Source organism: Chiloscyllium plagiosum, chromosome 9 (genome assembly GCF_004010195.1).
Source record: "Chiloscyllium plagiosum isolate BGI_BamShark_2017 chromosome 9, ASM401019v2, whole genome shotgun sequence".
Taxonomy (NCBI): domain Eukaryota; kingdom Metazoa; phylum Chordata; class Chondrichthyes; order Orectolobiformes; family Hemiscylliidae; genus Chiloscyllium; species Chiloscyllium plagiosum.
The window spans coordinates 100,678,366-100,701,797 of NC_057718.1; the positions used below are offsets into that span (position 1 = coordinate 100,678,366).

At 40.3% G+C, this 23,432-nt stretch overlaps 1 protein-coding gene and 1 long non-coding RNA gene across 3 annotated transcripts in view; one reads left to right on the forward strand and one right to left on the reverse strand.

Annotated features, from left to right (window-relative positions):
* Positions 1-23,432, reverse strand: part of esf1 (ESF1, nucleolar pre-rRNA processing protein, homolog (S. cerevisiae)) — a 74,928-nt gene that overhangs the window by 40,018 nt on the left and 11,478 nt on the right. For both annotated transcript variants that reach the window (XM_043696627.1, XM_043696628.1), the window contains exons 3-9: positions 22,155-22,459; positions 21,871-21,984; positions 14,132-14,247; positions 8,931-9,083; positions 7,567-7,681; positions 4,096-4,258; positions 2,988-3,143 (exon numbers count right to left, since the gene is read on the reverse strand). In XM_043696627.1, the coding sequence (XP_043552562.1) occupies positions 2,988-3,143; positions 4,096-4,258; positions 7,567-7,681; positions 8,931-9,083; positions 14,132-14,247; positions 21,871-21,984; positions 22,155-22,459 (1,122 nt within the window). The remainder of the gene's footprint in view (positions 1-2,987; positions 3,144-4,095; positions 4,259-7,566; positions 7,682-8,930; positions 9,084-14,131; positions 14,248-21,870; positions 21,985-22,154; positions 22,460-23,432) is intronic.
* LOC122553100 lies at positions 1,609-14,064 on the forward strand. The gene is made up of 3 exons (XR_006312616.1): positions 1,609-1,636; positions 1,920-2,013; positions 13,655-14,064. It is a non-coding gene; the product is annotated as an uncharacterized LOC122553100 (long non-coding RNA).

Below are 23,432 nucleotides of genomic sequence, written 5' to 3' on the forward strand. Positions count from 1 at the left end.
AAAGTGGACCAGACAAGTTTTATAAGAGGCCATAGGTCCTCTAATAATATTACAGGATTTCCTTAGATGCAGAGAAAGCATTTGACTAGGTGTATCTCTAGGTGAATAGCCGTATCTCTTATGTCTTAGAGCAGTTTGGGCTGGGTGGGGTCTTTGCTAAGTGGGTGGAAGTTTTATATTGCCACCCTCTGGCTGCAATCATCACCAACGGGGTAAAGTCTGGGAATTTTAGGTTCGGCAGGGGTAGTCGTCAAAGCTGCCCCCTCTCACCGTTGTTGTTTACGTTGGTGATAAGCCTCTGGCAGAGGCCATTTGTTAAAATGTCCACATAACCGCTCCAGAAGTGGGATCAAGGGCACATAAGATTACACTATATGCAGATAACGTCCTTCTGTTTTTATCGGACCAAATGACCTCCGTACCCCATCTGATATAATGTATTAATTCATTCGGGGCTATCTCAGGATATAAGATCAGCTTTGCAAAGTGGGAGGCTATTCCTTTGGAGACCTCAAGGAAGTGCCAGAAGTTGAAGGTGGCCCTAGGTTCCCCTTTAAGTGGTCATGAGCGGGTTTCCGATACCTAGGTATTTTTATGATCCTCATGTTTGATCGGTTATTTCGGACTAACTTTGTTCACCTGCTTGACAATGTTAAGCCGGATATTAAGAGATGGGAGGCTCTTCCAATTTCGTGGTGGGGTTGAACAGCCCTTACTAAGATGAATGTCCTTCCTCGTTTGCTTTATCCCATGTGTGTGCTCCCAATAATGTTTCCCAGGTCAACATTGCGGAAACTTATGGGTTGGTTTAGTTCTTTCGTTTGGTGTTACAGGCAGCCCCTCATCAAACTTACTAAATTACAGTAACCTCAAGGATGGGGAGGAGTTGATTTCCCAGACATCAGGAAGTATTAATTGAGTTCCCAGCTATCCTTTATGTGCGATAGGGCAGGTAATGATCCAGGCTCAATATGGCTGGATACTGAGGCCTCCCAGACAAAGTGCCCTCTTATTAACCTGTTGTTCATGGATAAGATGAGGACAGTTAATGGACCACTGGAAGAACCCCATTGTGATTAATACGGTCAAGGCATGGAGGGCAATGCATCAAAGTGACAGTTGCTTATCAAGACTTTGCCACTCGCCCTCATAGATGGTATGTGAGGGTTCCAACCAGGGTTCAAGCTGTGGGAAGCGAGAGGAGTTTCCAGTTTGGAAGACTTATTTGAGGAGGAGGTTATGATGTCTTTCAAGCAACTGAGCCACAAATACGAGCTGCCCAGTTTTTCCGTTTTTTTCAGGTTAGGGATTTCATCCAGAAGAAGACTACGCTTCTCACTAAGCCCTACAATTATGGAGCACATGCCCTTGGATGTTTTCACAAATATTGTGCACCACACAATAGATCTTTTATAAGACATGGTAGCCCTTTCTGAGTTATTTGAACACAGATTTTTCTGCTATCTTAACTAGGGCATTCGTTTATTCGGGAGGAGAAAGTGAGGACTGCAGATGCTGGAGATCAGAGCTGAAAATGTGTTGCTGGAAAAGCGCAGCAGGTCAGGCAGCATCCAAGGAGCAGGAGAATCAACGTTTCGGGCATAAGCCCTTCTTCAGGAATCGTTTGTTTATTCGGGTACATATCCATCGCTCCCGTTCTTTGTTTGGGAGCTTTGCGCCGAGCATTGTTATTTTGTGTTTGTTTTTTTTTGTAACTTAAACTTATTTATTGGTGTTGTTTTGAACATTGTTTGTTTTGTTTCATTTTATAAGGTAGGTTAATATTTAGTAGACACTAATTGTATTGTAATTTGCGTTTTTTTATTATATTGGTATTTGTTATATTTTTTATAACTTTATACTATTGTAAAGTCAAAAAGTTTTTTTTTAACTAATAAATATATTTACAAAAAAAACAGAATGGGAAGAAAAAAGAATGCAGATCCCAAATTCAAAGCATGATCTCCTTCACCCAGGACATTCCCATTTGTGTCTATTTTCTGTTCTGGAATAGTGAGTTTTCATTATTTTCTCTTTCAGTTTTTATTTGCTGGGGGTTCTTTATAACTATTGTGTCAGTCATTTTGTTTTTTATGCTTCGAAAGTGTTTTGGGATTTTGTTTAAAACATTGACCATACTACATACATGTTGAGAAACCCTAAGATTACAAAACCAAACATTTTCCCATAATGTATGTCAAACTGTGGAGTGTCACCATTTCAGTGCTGTCATTCCAACTGTCTGAGACTGAGTCAGACTGTTAGCAACCAAGGTATTACATATAGCCCAAAGTGAACTTCTGATCTTCTATCCTTACAATCACTAACAGTATTTATTTTTGCCACAGTAAATTGCCTGACTTCACCACTGCTTCAGCTCATGCGCTGCTGAACCATTCAACTATATCCAAACTTAGACAACTGCAACACATTCCTGGTTCGTTCTACGTTCTACCCTCTATAAATCTGAGGCCATCCAAAACTCTGCTGCCTGTGCCCTTACTCATCCCGTTCAGCCAATACGCCCGTGTTCACTGATCTCCACTGGCTCTCTGTCACGTACTTCCTTGATTGAAAAATTTTCCTTGTTGTGTAGTCTCTCCAAGATCTTGTCCGTCCCTATGAAATCTTGTCCAGGCCTAAACATTCCCAGAAATCTGTACCTGAACCTAAAATCTAAGTGTAAACCTGGCCTCTGGAGAATTCCTGATTTTAATCTCTTCATCAATAGTGGACTTGCCTTCAATTGTCTTGGTTTTCCATTCTGGCATACCTTCCTAAACTTTTCCATCTCTCTCCACACAATCTATTGCTCTGACCCAAGCACTCCTGTCTTAATATCTCCTTTTATGGCTTAGGGCCTAACTTTACTCTAAAATGCTCTTGGAAAGTTCTTCAAATGTTTTAAAACGTTTAAAGTGTTATTTAAACACAAGTCGTTATCGTTCTCCACAATTCATTCAGGCAACAGGCTACAAAAGGTTTACCTGGAACCCAGCTTATCTCCATCTCCATGTCTTTATTTCTTTCTTCCTTTCCTTGTATGGATTTCAATAGCTCTCTGTATTTTAAAATCTGTTCTTCAGTATCCTTCTTTGTCTTAGTTGTCGCTTGACTTTCTTCCACGCTTTTAACATCATTGTCTAAAAGTAAGCAAACAAAGTAAATTCTCTGTGCCACAAGTCAGTACACAAATATGAAAAATATGATTCAAAAGGAATATATGAAATACATTTTATTAAATGTCCAGGAATTATGCCACTGGAAATGGCCAAAGACACATTCATGTCTCAGATACAGAAACTCCAAACAAATATTTTACATTTGGAAAATGCTGCTTAAACAGATAGGAGCAATGGATTCAGTAGAGTCAGCCAAGAACATGCCAAATTAAATTTAATGTAATCAAATATCAAGCTCAGCACGAAATAAAGAGAGACAAAAACTCCATGGGTGACACTGAAGAACTCACAAACACAGGTGAAAGCACGGTGGCACTGTGGTTAGCACTGCTGCCTCACAGCGCCAGAGACCCGGGTTCAATTCCCGCCTCAGGCGACTGACTGTGTGGAGTTTGCACATTCTCCCTGTGTCTGCGTGGGTTTCCTCCGGGTGCTCCGGTTTCCTCCCACAGTCCAAAGATGTGCAGGTCAGGTGAATTGGCCATGCTAAATTGCCCGCAGTGTTAGGTAAGGGGTAGATGTAGGGGTATGGGTGGGTTGCGCTTCGGCGGGGCAGTGTGGACTTGTTGGGCCGAAGGGCCTGTTTCCACACTAAGTAATCTAATCTAATCTAATCTAAAGCTAGAAGTCTCAGTTCACATTAAGTTACAACTATAGTAACTTGCCCCATCAGGTGTATGTGTGTGGTGATTATGAACAATGGTGACCAAATCTTACTGGCCTTGAGTTAAATTAACAGTGTCAATTGTGCGCATTCCAACATATCTCAGAACCCTGGACAGGAAGTGAGGCTAAGAGAAACATAGCTCAGTACATTTTCTAAGGTCCAAAGGCAGGCACAAGCAAGTCCCAGAAACACCACTGCTTTCAGTAGATGCTGAACCTCCTCCACCTAAATCAAATCCTTCTTTACCTTGCTCTGATTCTTTTTCCTCTTCCATCTCTGCTTCATCATCTTCCTCACTTGAAGATGCCAGGTATGCTTTGAAATCCATTTCCTCGATCTCATCCTTCTTAAACTGTTTCGTCAAGGTAGTGATACGCTCATGGTCAGTCTCATCCCATGTCAGTTCTGCCTGCAAGAAAAAATGTGATTTCAGATTAAGGACAAGGTCTACCCTTATCACACAACAGACCTCAAAAGATTGTAATAATGTATTACTGATATCTCCTGCACTGTCTGGAGGTCATAGGCAAGATAACACTTGAAATTTGAATGGAAAGATTGATAATAGAGATCATTGCTGTTTCTAATTTATATTCATGACTTAGATTCATGCAAATGATGCTTACTTTTGTGTTGTACTGCAGTCTCATAGGTATATAAAGGCCAGCATTCCATTAGTCTTTCTAATTATTTTCTGCTCCCACTCATGCCACTTTAATGATCTACATATGCAGATACATAAATCTCTTCCAACTGCTACTGCTTCTAATTTTTCACTATTTGGGATTTTTTATTTCCTATCCTTTTTAGATCTATAATGGATAGCATCCCATTTGCCTGCATTGAAATCCATTCAGCAGAGTTTCACCCATTCACTTAATAGTTCTTAGTGATTTTATGCTTCCATCCACAGCACTTATGACATTGCCAATTTCTGTGCCATTGGCAAATGTGGCTTTGCATCCCATCATCTAAGTTGTTAATGAACATTATGATTAGTTAAGGCCCCAACACAGTAAGACATTATTCACGGGATGAAGTAGAGTACTTGACTGTTATGCCACTCTCTGTCGATTGTCATTTAGCCTGTTTCCTAACAAGGTCAATCATTTGCCTTCAATTTAATGAGTGTGAATTTTAGCGACTAGTCTTTCATGAGGAATTTTATTCAATGTCTTCATAAAAACAGCATTCATAGACGTTCACTTAGACTCATAGTCATAGAGACATACACACAGAACCCTTTCTCTCCAACTTGTCCATGCCGACCAGATATTCTAAATTAATCTAGTTCCATTTGTCAGCATTTGGCCCATATTCCTCAAAATCCTTCCCACTCCTATATCCATCCAGCTGCCTTTTAATGGCATATTGTAAATTCACTAACTATAGTCTTTCAAAATTCTCTCAATTTGGACACCATTACTTTAGATTAGAAAAATGTACAGTCACTTCATGACTTGAGTTGAGAGAGAAATAGAGACCTTCTGGTCTCCTTCCTATTGGAAAGATGTTGTGAAACTTGAAAGGGTTCAGAAAAGACTTACAAGCATGCTGCCAGGGTTGGAGGATTTGAGCTATAGGGAGAGGTTGAACAGGCTGGGGCTGTTTTCCCTGGAGGGTTGGAGGCTAAGGGGGTGACCTTTTAGAGGTTTACAAAATCATGAGGGGCATAGATAGAATAAATAGACAAAGTATTTTCCCTGGGGTGGGGGAGTCCAGAACTAGAGGGCATAGGTTTAGGGTGAGAGGGGAAAGATATAAAAGAGACCTAAGGGGCAACCTTTTCATGCAAGGGTGGTACATGGATGGAATGAACTGCCAGAGGAAGTGGTGGAGGTTGGTACAATTACAACATTTAAAAGGCATCTGGATGGGTATAATAATAGGAAGGGTTTGGAGGGATATAGCCAGGTGCTGGCAGATGGGACTAGATTGGGTTGGGATATCTGGTCGGCATGGACCAGTTGGACCAAAGGGTCTGTTTCCGTGCTGTACATCTCTTATGACTCTACGACTCTAAATATTGTGAATATACCAGCCTCCCAATTATCCATTAATTTACTCTGTAATTCTAGGCTCTTCTTCAAAATATTCCATCAGGTTTGTTGGCATAACCTACCCTTCAGACATATATTCTGCCTCAATGTGATCGACTAAAACCTATCAAGGTGTTTAATCGCTCAGTCCTTAGTTACAGGCTGTAGTAATTCTACAACAATACAGCATTATTTCTCCAATGCTTCTCTTTCAACTCAAGTCATGAAATGACTGCACATTTTTCTAATCTAAAGGAATGGTACCCAAATTGACAGAATTTTGAAAGACTATAGTTAGTGCATCTACAATGTGCCTTTAAAACCCTTAGATAGGTTCTGTGGATTTGATGGCAATATTTTCTTCACTTCTGTAATTTTCCAAACATTAATTTTAATGTTCAATTCTCTGATTTAATTCGGAGATTCAGTGCAGATTGGTAGGGATGAAGGAGGAGAAAGTGAGGATTGCAGATGCTGGAGATCAGAGTAGAGAGTGTGGTGCTGGAAAAGTACAGCAGGTCAGGCAGCATCCGAGGAGCAGGAGAATCGATGTTTTGAGCATAAACCCTCCGAAACATCGATTCTCCTGCTCCTCTGATGCTGCCTGACTTGGTAGGGATGAAGCCAGATACAAGGGAATACAAATATAAAGAAATACTTGAAAATTGGATTATGTTTATTCCAGCAACACAGATATAGTGGAAACTTCTAAAAGTGCTGGGAACTGATAGAATAATTGTTTCCAGTAGTTTGATAGGCAAACAACAAGGGACTGCGGATACTATGAGACTGGATCCAAGGCACATAGATAAAGCTTGGGGTCTTTATAAAACAAGTTATCAGAGTGTAAAATTCACTTCTAAGGTGACAGGTTGATGCAGAAACAATTTTTACATTCAAGATTAGATTTAGTACATAGCTGGAGGAAAGTTGAAGAAATGTGGAAATAGGGTAGACAAATATGATTAGAACAATTTTCTGACATGGAGGGCAAATACCTAGACACAGCGTTTGAACTAAATTAGTGTTTCCATGTTGTAACTATATTTTTAGGTTTTGGATGTGAGCATTAATAAGTAGGGTCTAACATAGCAATCTAAGTTACCCAGAACAAAGCCATTCCATTCCCTGGTAATGATCATATACCAATTAACCTCCAACACCTGTTTATGTATCTATAAATCTAAGTTTGAATAGCTCAGAGATTTAGAAGTAACATAAAAACAAAGCATTTATAACAGTGCCAAACCTTTAGTTCTATACCAAAACATTATTACTTAAAGACTGAGACACATGTTAAATCTCTGAAACACTTCACTACCAACTCTGGTTTTTAAAAGAAAACAATTTTGTTTTGGCACGTCAAACTGATAAAGCTGCATGAAATCTGCCTTGTTGCACGCTCCATTCCTTCATCTGGTCTATGTTATGCAGTTTTCTGTGTCCAAGATGTTTCTTCAAAAAAATATTCAAAATTGATGCATGTAGAAATGTAGAAAGCAAAGAATTATATCAAGTATTAATTGTTACCATAGAGACTTTATTTACTGCTTCAAACTGATCTAATTTGATTTTCTTTATAAATTCCAAGTTCACGGTTTATGAAATGGATGATACAGTGTATATAAATACATGACCCATGTTGTTTATAAGATTACACGCAAATGCTTTTAATTACCTTTGATGTGCTGAGTGCTGTTGATGTGAAATATTTTGGTTTGTACGCTGCCAAATCCACATCTGTAGAAACATCCTTTGGCTCATCTTCAAATGTTAGTTCGTCTGGGATAAACCTGGGTAACAATACAAACCCAAACAAATCACTTTCAGACATATAAATCTTCCACTCCTCACTGACACAGCACTGCAGTAATACAATTTGAATACTTTATTTCACTACCACGAAACAAAAGGCTGCATTCAAAGACTACTACAATTAAGTGAATTCATGTTGTCATGTAAATTAATGTAAAAGACAAGTGCAACAGACAGTTCAACTACAATTGCTACCATTATTTCAGTAACAGTATTACAAGTTAGTGCATGAACATCTGTTAAGAATTGCATCATCATCATCCCAAATGGAGATTTAACCAACTGACATGGGACAACCGAAGGGGAGCGAGAGGAGAAACTGTCGTCACTGTTTTGTATACATCACACATACTCGTGCTCATTCATCACTGCAAATTAGATCCATATCCACAAGTAAAAGATATTCTATCAAGTGGCCACCAACAAACTGCACATGCATAACACAAAAAAATTACCACTTGGAAACCTAATGAAGGACAATTGTTCCTTGTGCTTTGTACTTCCAGCACTAAACATTCGGTTCACAAAGGCAAAATGCAGGCTAAAGCAGAAAATGTCAGAAAACTATGATTAAAAATTAATGACTGTCAAATGTGCAGAACAGACTCTGTTCCCAAATAAATTTAAAACTGCACATGTCCAAACACTATAGAATGACAATTCAATAGGATGTTGCATTATTGTGATCCAACAGTAGAACATTGTCATGCTCAAACTGTTTAGTGTCATAGTCAGATCACATTGTGACCAGTAAAGAATAAAGCAAATGTAGAACCAATCTCACCAACATCGTCATGCAAAAGTTATCAACAAGTGGAGTGGATATGGAGGTGAATAGCCTGAAATTATTGGAAAACTGGTAGATTACTGTGCAAGAATCAACGTTTGCTCCAATTTGAAGGGAGCAAGTGATGTACTGCCAAGGAAATTCCAAGTTATGTCTAATATTAGATCCAATTTGACTTCAGTTCAGCTTGACCAGACTGCCACCTGGGAAAATCAGCGCATGCTTCAAATTGGAGGAGCATGGATTTGCACAGCAATGTAAATTCCAAGCGATTCTGAGAGCAGCTGGTTACTGCCAAATGGCCCCTGTTGGCTCAAGGTAGCCCTGTTGTCACACAACAAGGCTAACTAAAAGCTACTGACTTGTCCCTTACAGAACTATTTGCACAATTATACTTTGCTGTTTGCAAGAGAATGAAAGAGTTTAGTATTTTTTTTTACCTGAGATCCAGAAAAGAGCAGCTGCTCTCAAACTCCATCCCATCACACTCTTCATAAAGTTTATTCGCTGTTTCAGAAGAGTCACAGTCCACCACTGCATAGTAATATTTTAGCCGTTTGAACTGGTACTCTCGTACTTTTTCCCTGACAATTCTATAAATAAACATATAATCAGTTAAAAAGAACCCAAAGCAATTTCTGTAAGACATGTATTTAAACAGCCCAAATTTGTATCATGACAAAGTGGCTTATGATTCTCTTAGTACTAACTTCAAAGCCAACATTTTAGAAGTTATATTCTATGTTTTTTAAATGTTCGCAAAAATGTCAACAGAGCAATTCATGAATGTTGGTAATTTGAAGAGCAGGAAATTACTCAGCTCTTTGAAAGTGCTGTCCACTTAGCCCCTTACCTGTTCTTTTCAATTCTCATGAAATATTTATCCCCTTTCATTTGTAAAGTCATTATGGATGCTCCTTCCACCTATGTTTTTCCTCAGAGAGTTCAAAAGCCTTATTAACACACTGCATTTTATAAAAATCTTCTCTCTCCTATTTTACCTTTCATAAAAATCTTAAAATTTATGTTTCTAGTTCATGACACTGAGAAATAGTTTCTCTCTTATTAACTTTATCAAAACCATTGATCATTTTGAGCAGTAACAGATTTCTCCTCAGCTTGTCCTTTTGTTCCCATGGATCCCAGTTTCCTTGATTCATAATTAAAACTTATCACTGATCATCACCTTAGTGCTTCTTCTGTATCACATCCACATTCCTTATATCTTTCCAAAAGAGAAAGACCTAAAACAGGTCGTAATATTCTAACCGGTTCTGCAGCAAAATCACGATGGGTCAAATTTAGATGACACCAAATTCCAGTTAATTTAAAGATGTATGCCACTTTCATTGGCAGGATAAGGAATCCAACAGAAGAATGTCTTTGATAAGTTACATTTCTAGACTAGTAACTCTGCATGTAACCTGTGCAAACCTATTGTATCACTCAATTAGGGCAGGATTAGGCCTTGCTACATTGTAAATTTATGGGCAACATATCATAGGACATTGAAGTCTCTCTGCAAGTACAGCTGATGACAGTGACAATCCTGAAGTGTCTGACGAATGGGTCTCCCCATTCTGAATTAGAGCAATATACTTCCAAGATAGGGGGTGAGTGGCTCACAGGGGAATTTGTCAGTGATGGCATTCCCATGTATCTGCTGCCTTTGTCCTTCTATGACAATACTTCCAAAACCTTACCTCATTGTGACACCAGTTTGGCACTAAAGCCCCAGATCTGTGAGAAAAAGGGAGGTGGCTGGGATGCCTGAGAGCATGGGTGAGAAAAGATGCCTGTCCAAGTGGAATGGGGGTGGGAGGAGATGCTGTTTGGAGTGACACAGGGAATTTGGAGGGGGGGTGAGTGCCAATAAAAGTGCGGATGAAATGGGTGGGGGGGGGTGTGGGAGTGCGCAGAAAGAAATGTCAAAATCTCTATCATTGATGTTTACATAAATGCAATCTTCTGTTTGTTTAGGATAGGAATTAGACCAATGAGGTCAGACAGTTAGGCCATGCGCACTATGGTAAAAACAGTGAAATGAAGGGACTCACTTCTGTGGGCACTTGCTCAGAGCAGCATCATAGACACATGGCTGTGACTGGCAACTCCACCGGGAATCATGGCCCATAATTTGAGAAGCTGTGTTCTAGGTGGTAGAGACCCTTTGGTTAAAAAATGCTGTTGAAAGTACTGGGTGAAGCTGTATATCAGTACTGCTATAAAGCAGTGTATTGATGGCACCTGTTATGTAATTTCAGCATTACTGGTTCCCAAAGCAAACATCAGGCAAACTGCACTATAACAACATTTTCACGCGGATAGGTGTTGGGTGTATGGAATGAGATGCCAGAGGAAGTGATGGAGGCTGGCACAATTGCAGCATTTAAAAACCATCTAGATGGGTACCTGAATTGGAAGGGTTTAGAGGGATATGGATCAAATGCTGGCAAATGGGACTAAATTTAATCAGGATATCTGGTCAGCATGGACAAGTTGGACCAAATGATCAGTTTCTGTGCTATACAGCTCTATGATTCTAACTAGGACATGAAATTTATTTAGGCGCAAGGTATTACAATAATTTTTCAATAGAATTTTTAAGAACATGATGATGTAGAATGAAGAATCTCATGATAAGGACTACGCTATAATAAGCAAGGAATTTCAAAAAGCAAAAACTCTTCTCTTCATCCTTGTTTAGTCAGCACTTTTGAGAGATAAGTATACCTCTGATACTGATGATTTGACAAAGCAGAAAGAGAGCTGAATTAATATGGATGTAGATTGCAGTCATGTTGCAATGAAAGAATACACAATCGTACAGCACAGGAATAGGCCCTTTGCTCCAGGATGTTGTGCTGAACATGATGCTAAATTAAGTTAATCTCTTCTGCCTGCCCTTGGTCCATATATTTTCCTTCCTTGCATTTTCATGGGATTATCTAAAAGTCCCTTATACACCCTATTGTATCTGCCTCCACCACCATCCCTGGCAGTGCGTTCCAGACTCCTACCACTGTCTGTGTAAAAACTTACCCCTCACGTTTCCTTTGAACATTCCCCTCCTGAAGAAGGGCCTGTGCCCGAAACGTCGAATCTCCTGTTCCCTGGATGCTGCCTGACCTGCTGTGCTGTTCCAGCAATAAAGTTTCAACTTTGATCTCCAGCATCTGCAGACCTCACTTTCTCCTCAACATTCCCCTCTCACCTTAAATGCATGCCCTCTCGTATCAAACATTTCTACTCTGGGGAAAAAGGTTATGATGATGAACCCCATCTATGCTTTTCATAAACTTATAGACTTCAATGAAGTCTCCCGTTAGCCTCTGTCACTCCAAAGAAAACAACTCAAGTTTTCTAGCTTCTCCTTATAGCTCGTACCCTCTAATCCAGGCAGTGTCCTGGTAAACATCTTCTACACCCTCTCCAAAGCCTCCACATCCTTAATGTGCCCCCCTCAGCTGATAGGTTCAGTGATCTTTCTAACTAACCAATCATGCCATAGCCATCCAATCAATATCATCAAAATATTTCAGATAAAAATAAAACAATTCATACTATTCATAACTCTTTGTATTTAAATAAGCCTGGATGGTCAGATGCCTGTATTGAAAACACATTTTTATTCATGCTTAATGAGGTTGAGAGGTGACCTTATAGAGGTTTATAAATTCATGAGGGTTATAGATAAGGTGTCTTTTCCTTAGGTGAGGGGTTTCAAGACTAGGGGGCACATTTTTAAGATGAGAGGAGAAAGATTTATAAAGGACATGAAGGGCAATTTTGTTTTTACACAGAATGGTTCGAATGTGGAATGAACTTCCAGTGGAAGTGGTGGATATGGGTATAGTTACAACATTTAAAAGGCATTTAGATAAGTACATGAATAAGAAATGTTTGGAGGGATATGGGCCAAACGCAGGTAAGTGGGACTAGTTTAGTTTGGCGTGGACTAGTTGGACCGAAGGGTTCGTTTCCATGCTGTATAACTCTATGACTCTATAAATTATTTAATTGGAATTACTCCATGTAACAAACTTTCTTCAAATTAAAATAGCTATTAACATTTCTTCGTACTGGTTGAGAAAACAGACGTGTGTCTTAGGACGCAACGTGAGTTCCCATTCAATCCAGGGGGATAATAAATGTTGCCACACTGCACTAAAAACTTGCTTAGTCTCTTGGGTAATGTAGAACAGACTAAGAATTAATTATTTAGGACATAAGGAAAGAATATATCCTGCAAATGAGGTGGGAAATAACTGCTATGTGCTGGCCTGCCCCGTGACGGACATTTGAAGTGCAATTTGGATTTTGGACAAAGATCTTTTGGATCTAGTTTGGTCTAGTTTATCATTCCATCTGTTTTTTTCACTTGCAAAGAGGAAATTACACATATGGGGGTATTGGCAAACTTAATGTCACAACTGGTAAAATCAACCATCCAGACTTGGGTAGTCCATTAATATAAATACTTTTACAACTTGGATGTATATATTGTGGTGAACAATCCTATTAAGTGTCTTCAAACAAAATTTGGCAAAGAGCCAGATACAGAGACTTTAGTATTAATTTATCAATTTGTTTGTGAGTACAGAAATTGGTTATTGTTGAAAAGAGAGACTTGTTGCTGAAGTTTTTTGTTTGGTACTCATTAGGACAAATGCAAGAACACTAAATTTCAACAATGGGAAAAGTTTACTGATTCATTGATAAATTGATGTTCAAGTCTTGCACATTTTTTGAATTCCCTGAGGCTTTGGGGAGTTCCATGAAGATGTCACAGACCATCAGTCAACTTGGCAACTGTTCAGCACCCTTTTCTCTTGTCATATAATTTGTTGAGATCATTTGATATTGAGCATTCTTGTATTTGCCCTGATGGGTCCAAGAAAAACAACCTTGGGAAATATGGGTCCCTTTTCAGATATTGTTAATCAACTTGTTCAAAGATGCTATTACAACAGGTTGGACATGAACCTGGGCCTCCTGGACACAGGACATAGCCACTGCGCCACAATAGCTCCCGTGTCTATTTTCAGATATTTTCTAAACATAGTATTACACACCTCTGAAGCAGGTGGGAGCTGAACTCGGGCCTCTTGACTCAGGGGTAGGACACTATAATTGCGCCACTACTCTTTCTGTCTCTTTTCAGCTATATTAAAGAACATACAAGCGAAGGGCATTGATTGGATCAACACTTAAACACTTAAGGAGACAACTACAGATGCAAGAAGTCAAGTGGAGTCAAGCAATATATAATTATGTTTAATTCTGTGAAAAATAAATCCATCAAGACTGGCTTAGAATGCTTCACCAGCTGGCCAACCGGAATTTGGACTTCAAATTGCTGCTAGAAAAATGTCTATTATTTATCATTCTTCTATTACACTGTAACTTACGTGTTTTGCACTTTTAATGCACTTTATGCCGTATATGATTGTGTAGTTTATACTATTCATGTAGCATTCTCGGTGCTGGAGGAACACTGTCTCGTTTTTCACTCTATCAGTTGTATATGGTAGAAATGACAAATAAAAGCTACTCTTCTCTCAGGGAAGTGGTCAAAAGCCTAGTAAAGAATAAGGAGCTTCTCTAAGGAGGACCAAGGAGTCCAACAAACACCAATTACCTTTGTTCATTAGTATCTTCTTCTGCATCTTCAGGTAAATTGTGGTCCAGCAATTCTACAGGTCCATGTAATTCCTCTTCTTTCATCTTTTTTTTTCCAAATTCTGAGGGGTAGATCTACAGTAAATATATTCACCAATTTTAAAAATAGTTTTAGTTCTGGCTTCACCTGCTCTACCAGTGGATACATTATGTGCTTCAAAAACTAGTTTTTGGGAAAACGCAAGCTAGGATCCATAAGAGGCATTTCACAGCAAGGCAAGATGGAATGCAATGAGCACATCAGGAGGTACTGTATAGGTGAGTGCTAAGAGAGTGAGCAAGGAGCCCTGAGATGCAGCCTGGTCCAAGCCATTAGCTGGAGGCCTGCACACAAAGTGCCTTTGAAGTATCTTTTGAATACTAGTTGCTGGTGCAGGTCTCTGCTTCCTAAGAGTTCTGCAAGTGGATCAGAGAGGTGCCATTATGATGGTGAGGGGTTGAGAAATGTCAGATGCCAATGTCAATGACGAGGGAAGGCTGAGTGGCTGGTGCCCATGCATTGTGCCGTCAGAGGCTGTTTGGCAACCCGCAACATGGAGGCTCCTAGCCACCAGTGGTGAACTGCTTTGACTTCCATGTCAGGAATACCCGATATTTAGTTTGTTTGGTGAGAGGGGAAACGAAGTATCAGGGAGGTGTGTTGTGTTGTTAATGGTGGTTAACAAGCTATTATCCTCTCTAATTGCAATTGTTGCTGGTCTAATGCATAAAAAATGCAGCAAGTTGCTCCCAACATCAAGATAGGCCTTGCTGGACATCACATGTGATTCTACAAATCTCACCATTGCCCACGTTGTAAAGACCCACATAAAATTCTGCTGAAATTCTTTGGCAGAAATGAGGCTCAGACTAGGTAGAAAGAATGTGGCACGGTTGCTCAGTGGTTCGCACTGCAGCCTCACAGCACCAGGGACCCGGGTTCAATCCCTGCCTCGGGTGACTGCCTGTGTGGACGTTCTCCCCGTGTCTGTGTGGGTTTCCTTCCACAGTCCAAAAATGTGCAGGTCAGGTGAATTGGCCATGCTAAATTGCCCATAGTGTTAGGTGCATTAGTAAATACAGGGTAGGGGAATGAGTTACTCCTTGGAGGGTCGATGTGGACTTGTTGGGCCAAAGAGCCTGTTTCCATACTGTAGGGAATCTAATCAATATGTTTATTACATAGCACTTAATAGCTAATTATATTACATCTGAGTCATGGGTCTCTGACAAAACCTCAGGCTAGATTTAAGAGTAAGTAGACATTACCTTTTAGATACATAAAACTTAGCACCAAACTTTGACTTGCAACTTAGAAACTGCTTACCTCCTCGCAGAAATGGTCTTCTAGAGACCGATGGGCCTCGTTTATCTTGTGATCTCAACCTCTTCAGGGACTACTTACCTTACATAAGTCTTAATCCCTTATTTCTGTTTTTTTATTCCTCTCCTTCAATCACCTATCTAAATCAATCCTTCAATGTTGGAATACTCTCTGCTTCAATTGATAACTCCACTTGTACAATCTGTAGCCTTCACAGTCCTGTGAAAACAGCCTCTCCTGCTAGCTGTCTGTAAACTTGTACATTTAAGATAGTGAAGTGTTAAATATTTCAAGTGATTTCATTCAACTTGTTGCTGTAAGCAGTGATCACCTCTTCAATTTAAAATTCGATGTACAGCACCCTCTGCTGGGTTAAAGTCCAGAAACAGGGATTGCAATGCGGCCAATAATCCTTTCACTAACATGGACTTTAAACTTTAGCATTAATACAGATGAGGGACAGGTAATGAAATTTACTTCATCACCATATGCAATTACATTTCTCCTTTTTAATGTCAGATCATATCCAATATTTTTAAATTAAAAATCTTTTAATTTATAAAGTACTACAAAAGGAGCACATGTAATCGTGTGAAAATTTGAGAGATTTCTGCTCCTCTTCCCTTTCATTGAAAGGCAAAATGAAAATAAAATACACAAGAAAGGGGCCAAAATCTCAAACTGCAGAAGACACCACCTGGTCAGTTGTTCTCCGCCGGTCGGGGTGTGTGTGTGTGTGTCAGAAAAGGAAACTTTGCCAAGGGTGTAACCCCACCCTCTCAAACAGTCCATAACACAGTAACAACAGGAGCTACTCTGTGATCAAACTTATCCAATGTGTTTATCTTATTCAAACATCCATATGGAGAGTGCTGATGTCAAATTTTCTTCTAAATGATAAACTGGTGTAAATCACTGGTTCGGTCTGAGATAGAATTTAGCTTCCAATTCTTAGCATCAATTTTAATGTCCTAAAGCAGTACAGAATCAACTTGCTGTTGGTATACTAAACTTGTAATGCCAGTAATGTAGAAGGATTACAAAAGTTGATCATGTTCTCCTTTAAGTTGAGAGGTTAAGGGAAGATTCAATACAAGTGTTTAAAATTATAATGGGTTTTAGAAAATAAGGAGAGAGTTTCCATTGGCAGGAGGGTGGGTAATCAGAGAACACAGATTTAAGAAGCAGTGAAGGGACCAGGTTTTGTTTTATTTACTCATTTACAGGATGAGAGTGTCGCTGATCAGGCCAGCATTTAATGCCCATTCCTAATTGCCCCGAGGGCAGTTAAGAGTGAACCATATCACTGTGGGTCTGGAGTCACATGTAGGCTAGAGCAGGTAAGGGTGGCAGTTTCCTTCCCTAAAAGGACATTAGTAAACCAGATGGGATTTTCCAACAATGGATTCATGGTTTTCATCAGACTTTTAATTCCAGATTTTTACTGAATTCAAGTTTCAACACCTGCCATGGCGAGATTTAAACACTGGTACCCAGAATATTAGCTGGTTTTTAAAAAGGGCCCATCTCCTACCACTGCACAGATGGTCTGTACAGTTGATGCCATCGATCGATCACCACCCAGCGGGTCTCCGTTCAGCTTAGCACTGGAGTCACTACCCTAGTCTCACCCTGATCAATGCTGAACCAGGTGTTCTTCTTTCCATCTTCAGGCGTCAGATCTTCTTGATGACCCTGCTCTGGAAGGTGTATTTACCCACTGAACAATCAGGAAAACTGCATCTTTTACTAGGTTTGGTCACCGCCACGTTACTGAAACAAACAATTACATGTTGTATTGCTAGCAGTGACATCAAAGGTTTCATAACTGCACAGGTGGTGATGCAAATACAGCTTGTTTTTAAAGGCAGCAAGGTGTTATGGCCTAGGGCATTCTGATTGAAAGGGGACTGGAAGCAGATTTTAAAGTAATAATTAAAAGGGAATTGGATAAATACTGAAGAGAAGGTTTACTGTAGAGGAGGAGACCACTCAGCCCATTGTGTAAATTCTGCCTCTCTGTGCAGCTAATTCCATTGCCCTGCCTTTTCCTGGTAGCTTTGCATGTTGTTTGTGTTCAGATAATTATCCAATTTCCTTTTTAAAAGCCACAATGGAAACTGTCTCCCCCACACTCTCAAGCTTTGTAGAACCTAATCATTCACTCTGTTTAAAACAAGTTTCCTTCTGGGTCATCTTTTGCTATTTGCTTTAAAAACATTTTAGGACGTTATGGCAATAAAGCAGTGGAATGGAACTAATTGCTTAGCTCTGAAACATCAGGCACAGACATGATGGGCTGATGGCCTTATTTAGAGCTATGATTTATTTATCAGGGTAATATGTCAATGAACATGGAGGGCAACATTTTAGCGGATGAATAGAGATTTTCTTACTCCCTTTATTCTGAGATGCACAATGCCATTAGAGATCTGCCCATCAGCACTGATGACTTTCTTGTGATGTTCAGTACTTCACCCAATTAGATTAACATGGTTTTTTTAAAAAAATAATTCCATTCTAATCATTCTCAAACATCAATATAACCTTAGACTGCTCTTTGATACATTTCATCTGTGCATTCCTTGGAAATAAAACCATTCCTTGGGGAGAAACCAGTAAGTAACATGACACTGTAACATTCACCAAGTTCACAACATCGAAATGCTAATTTGTTCCACACACAGAAGACAAAGCCATAAGGCCAGCTTATACTCCCATACCACAATTACACAGAGAGAGGAAAATGCAGAGTTAATGTGGCTGTCTGACAATGTAGAGGAACTTCCCAGTATTCATGATCCTTGCTGGAGACACCACTACCACACTCGTGGCACCAAGTTAAATACTTACATGAGTTTTCCCCTCTTTATTGTTTAATGAAAATGCCATGGCAACATTCCAAATCCACAATGGATTGATATCACAGACATTTAAAGACAGAAGACAGCCGATTCAGCCCAGTGCTTCACGCTAGCTACACTAACCCATGTTCACATTCTAAAATATTGTGATTTCTGATCACCCCCACTACATCAAAATTTGTGTTCACTTCTCCAAGTCCAATTTTTAAAACTGACACTTTCTCCTGAATTCTGCTCCCTCCGTCATACAAGTGTTCCCCACGATCAAAGAATGGCTTCCCATGCCTCTGATTATTGTGCTCCTATTGAGTGAGGAGATTGGTAAGGAGAATGCAAAAATAGAAATTGCTGGAAAAGCTCAACAGGTTTGGCAGCAGCTTGGAGAAAAATCACAGTTAATATTTCAGGTCGAGTGACCCTTCCCCAGAACCAGGCAGCACGGTGGCACAGTGGTTAGCACTGCTACCTCACAGCACCAGAGACCCGGGTTCAATTCCCGCCTCAGGCAACGGTGTGTGGAGTTAGCACATTCTCCCCGTGTCTGCATGGGTTTCCTCCGGGTGCTCCGGTTTCCTCCCACAGTCCAAAAATGTGCAGGTTTGGTGAATTGGCCATGCTAAATTGCCTGTAGAGTTGCTAAATTGCCTGTAGAGTTGGGTGAAAATGTGGGGGAATGGGTCTGGGTGGGTGGCAGGTCAGTGTGGACTTGTTGGGCCGAAGGGCCTGTTTCCACACTAAGTAATCTAATCTAAAAACCCTTACTTTCTTTTGGAAAAGAAGGATACAGTTATAAAACAAGTAATTAGGAAGCCAAATGGAATTTTGTCATTTATTGCTAAAGGGATTGAGTTTAAAAGCAGGAAGGTTTTTTTTAAGATTCCCTACTGTGTGGAAACAGGCCTTCGGCCCAACCAGTCCACACCGACCCTCCTAAGAGCAACCCACCCAGACCCATTTCCCTCTGACTAATGCACCTAACACTATGGACAATTTATCATGGCCAATTCACCTAACCTGCAAATCTTTGGACTGTGGGAGGAACCCGAAGCACCCGGAGGAAACCCACGGAGACAGGGGGAGAATGTGTAAACTCCACACAGAGTCGCCCGAGGCTGGAATCGAACCTGGGACCCTGGTGCTGTGAGAAGCAGTGCTAACCACTGAGCCCGTACCGTCCCATATTGCACTTGTATGGGGTGCTGGTAAGGCTACATCTGGAGTACTGTGTACAGTTTTGGGCTCTTACTTGAGAAAGGATGTAATGCCACTGGAGGGGGTGCAGAGGAGGCTTACTCGGTTGATTTCAGAGAAGAGGGAGTTGGCTTATGAGGAGAGACTGAGTAGACTGGGATTATATTCATTGGAATTCAGAAGAATAAGAGGGCATCTTATAGAAACATATAAAATTATAAAGGGAATGGTTAAGATAGAAGTAGAGAGGATGTTTCCACTGGTGGTGAAACTACAACAAGTGGGCATAGCATCAAGATTAGAGGGAGCAGATTTAGGACTGAATTGAGAAGGAACTGCTCCAGAGGGTTATAAATCTATGGAATTACTTGCCCAGTGACGTAGTTGACGCTACTTCAGTAAATGTTTTGAAAGCTAAGATGGAATTTTTTTAAGCAATAAAGGAGTTAAGGGATACGGTGAGAGCACGGGTAAGTGGATCTGACTCCACAAAAAGATCCGCCCTGATCTTACTGAATGGCAGAGCAGGCTCGAAGAGCCAGACAGCCTACTCCTACTCCTAATTCTTATAGTGCTAGAAATTACAAGACTTAAGATTAGACCAAAGCCTATTGCTATTCAATGTGGACAGTTAAACTACCAATAAGCAAGGGCACATTCACTGTCTCGAAAAATCTTATCAGCTCGTGGGTATAAGCAGTCCAATGTTACTGCGTTACACTAATTTTGATTTAGATTAAATATGGGACGACGAAGGCCTTTTTTGGCAATCCTCACTCAAAACTCCATTGTCTAGGTACCCAAATCCAACCATCTCCCGAACAACAGTATGAGATTAAGCCAGGCTGTTTGGAACCATGGTGCCGACGAGTTTTCAACCTTGTGTTTGTGCTATCACCAAGACTGCTTATTTTCACTTATCACCCCCCATGTTCACCCATCGCAGAACTTCTGCAAATGAAACTCTCATTCATACCTTTGTTATCAGTACACTTGAAAATTCCAATTCATAATTGGCTGGTTTACTATCATTTCCCTCCCATCAGCTGTCCATTTATTAACACATATCAAGTCCTGTTGCCCATCACTCCTGTGCTTGGTGACCTACCCTGGCTCCCAGTCAGACTACCAAAGTTCTCATCCAGTTTTCAAATCCATCCATGGCCTCACCCTTTCTTTTCTCTGTCCCACATACCTCAGAGACACGCACTCCTCTAATGTCATCCTGACCATCCCCAATGTTAATCGGTCTGTTACTGGTAACCATGCCTCCTTTTTCCTCAGCCCTAAGCTTTTGAATTCCTTCCATAAACCTCTTCATTCTCTACATCACTTTAACACACTTCTTAAAACTTAACTCTCTGACCAAGCCTTTCAGTACCTGCCTTAGTATCTCTTTATGCAATTTGATGTCATATCGTGTTTTTTAATTCTTCTCTGAAGCACATTTCATTTCACTGAAGGCCTTTTAGAAATATACTGCTTACTAAAGATCCATTTTGCCAAATGTTTTTGTCTTGAACCCATCAGGATAAATTGCAAGCATTTATGTTTTCAAGGAGTTAGATATGACTCTTGTGAATAAAGGAATTAAGGCTTATACAGGGAGGATGAGATTAGAATATTGAGCTTGATGATCCCTGATCATTTTAAATGGCAGAGCAGGCTCAAGGTGGTCAAATGTCAAAAAGTGTGGCACTGGTTCAAGTGATCAAATGGCCTACCTCCTTCATAATGTCCAACCTTGAATTAAAGATGTACAGCATGGAAACAGACCCTTTCGTCCAACTCATCCAACCCAATCTAGTCTCAGCCTCCCACGCTCCAGGGAAAACAGCCCCAGCCTGTTCAGCCTCTCCCTATAGCTCAAATCCTCCAACCCTGGCAACATCCTTGTAAATCTTTTCTGAATCCTTTCAAATTTCACAACATCTTCCGATAGGAAGGAGACCAGAATAGCACGCAATATTCCAACAGTGGCCTAACCAATGTCCTGTACAGCCGCAACATGACCTTCCAACTCCTGTACTTGATACTCTGACCAATAAAGGAAAGCATCCCAAACACTTTCTTCACTATCCTATCTACCTGCAACTCCACTTTCAAGGAATGGCCTGTTCCTGCTCCTAACTAGTGTGCTCAAGTTGTAGTGCTCTTGTTGTCCATGTATCTGTGTTATATGAGGGGATAGGGGTGGAGAGGGAGAGGGGTGTGAGAGGGAGGCGGAGGGGGAAAGAGACAGGGAGAGAGAAAAAGTCGGAGAGATAGAGAGAAGGAGAGAGAATAGGCAGTTTAAAAAACTAGATGGTAAAAAACATGGAAAAGTTTTCAAATGCTCACCTTCACAGACAAGATAGCACCTCCTTTGGGGACGAAGGAATTGAACAATACCAACAGGTCCTTTGCCTTTATTTTATCCCAATCTATGTTGCAAACTGCTAATCGTCGAGTGATCTGAGGTAAAACAGGATGTGTTATTGGAATCTTGTGAAAATACACCCCCTGCCCAACTTTGCAAACCATTTCAATGAAAGTTAATAATAAGATAGGATCCTAAAATGTTTATATTTTTACTTAAGACCCGGACGATCAAATGGGAAAAAAAAAACAATTGTGTGATGTACCGTGTCTGCACGTGGAGCATCCTTAGCTAACTCGCCCCATTCATGTTCAATTTCTGGAGGCTTTGACGATAGGTCATCAAAATAGTCATCATCATCAGAGCTTGTTTCAATATTCCCTCTACCCCTGGCTAAGTCGGGACCACTGTCGCTGTCGGTGTCTTCCTCAGATAATTCCTCATCATCTTCACTGTCTCTGGTTTCTTCACTTTCCTCCTCCTGACTCTGGTGACCCGATCCTGTAGATCTTGCTTCAAACGAGCTGCCTTCACCCTGATTGCTGTCACCTTCGTGGCTGTCACTGCTTTCTGAAATGCAAAAACAATTACATGAGTATTTTCATTTCTTAAAAGGCAAGGATCTGTCTTCCAAACAACCATCTATAAAAACAAAATGGTGGGATGACATCCTTCATGCAGCAGTTGAAAAAATAGGAAGCGCACAGGAAAGAGTCAACATTTCAGGTCTGTACTCTTCAGCAGATCTTTTGCCAAGGTTATTCACCCAAAACTTTGATTGTAGTATTCAAGGGTGCCAATTGGTGCACCCCTGTTTCTTTCAGGATGCCAGTATTTGAAAAACTTTACTTTTTATTTGTGTTGGTTGGGTCCCATTCCCTTCAAAACAGCTGATGCAAAGATATAAAAATACTTTTAAAAATTGAGCAGCTCACAGAGAATTCAATTAACATTCCTCAAGTCTGATTTAATCCCTCATGTTTGTGAATGGAATAGTTTTTTTGCCATGAGTTTTTGTTTTCCACAATAATCTTTGATATGGCACTTTATCAAAGCCTTCTGGAAATTTGGTCCACAGCACATCTTACTTCCTCAAAAGAACTACAAAGAAATGGTCAAACGTGATTTTCCGTTCACAAAATAACAAGAACATAAGGATGAGAATTTAGGGGACATGGTTAGTAAGTTTGCAGCTAACACCACAATTGGTGGTATAGTGAACAGTGAAGAAGGTTATCCAAGATTACAAAGGGATCTTGATGAATTGGGTCAATGGGCTGAGGATTGGCAGATGGAGGTTAGTTTGGATAATTGCAAGGTATTGCATTTTGTTTAAAAAAAAACCAAGGGCAGTACTTATACAATTAAGAGTAGGGGCCTGAGTAGCATTGTAGAACAGATAGACCGAGGGGTTCAGGTATATAATTCATTGAAACTTGAGTCACAGGTAGACAAAATGGCTAAGACGTCATTTAGCATGCTTGCTTTCATTGCTCAGACCTTTGAATATAGGGGTTGGGACATCATGTTGAGGTTGGTCACG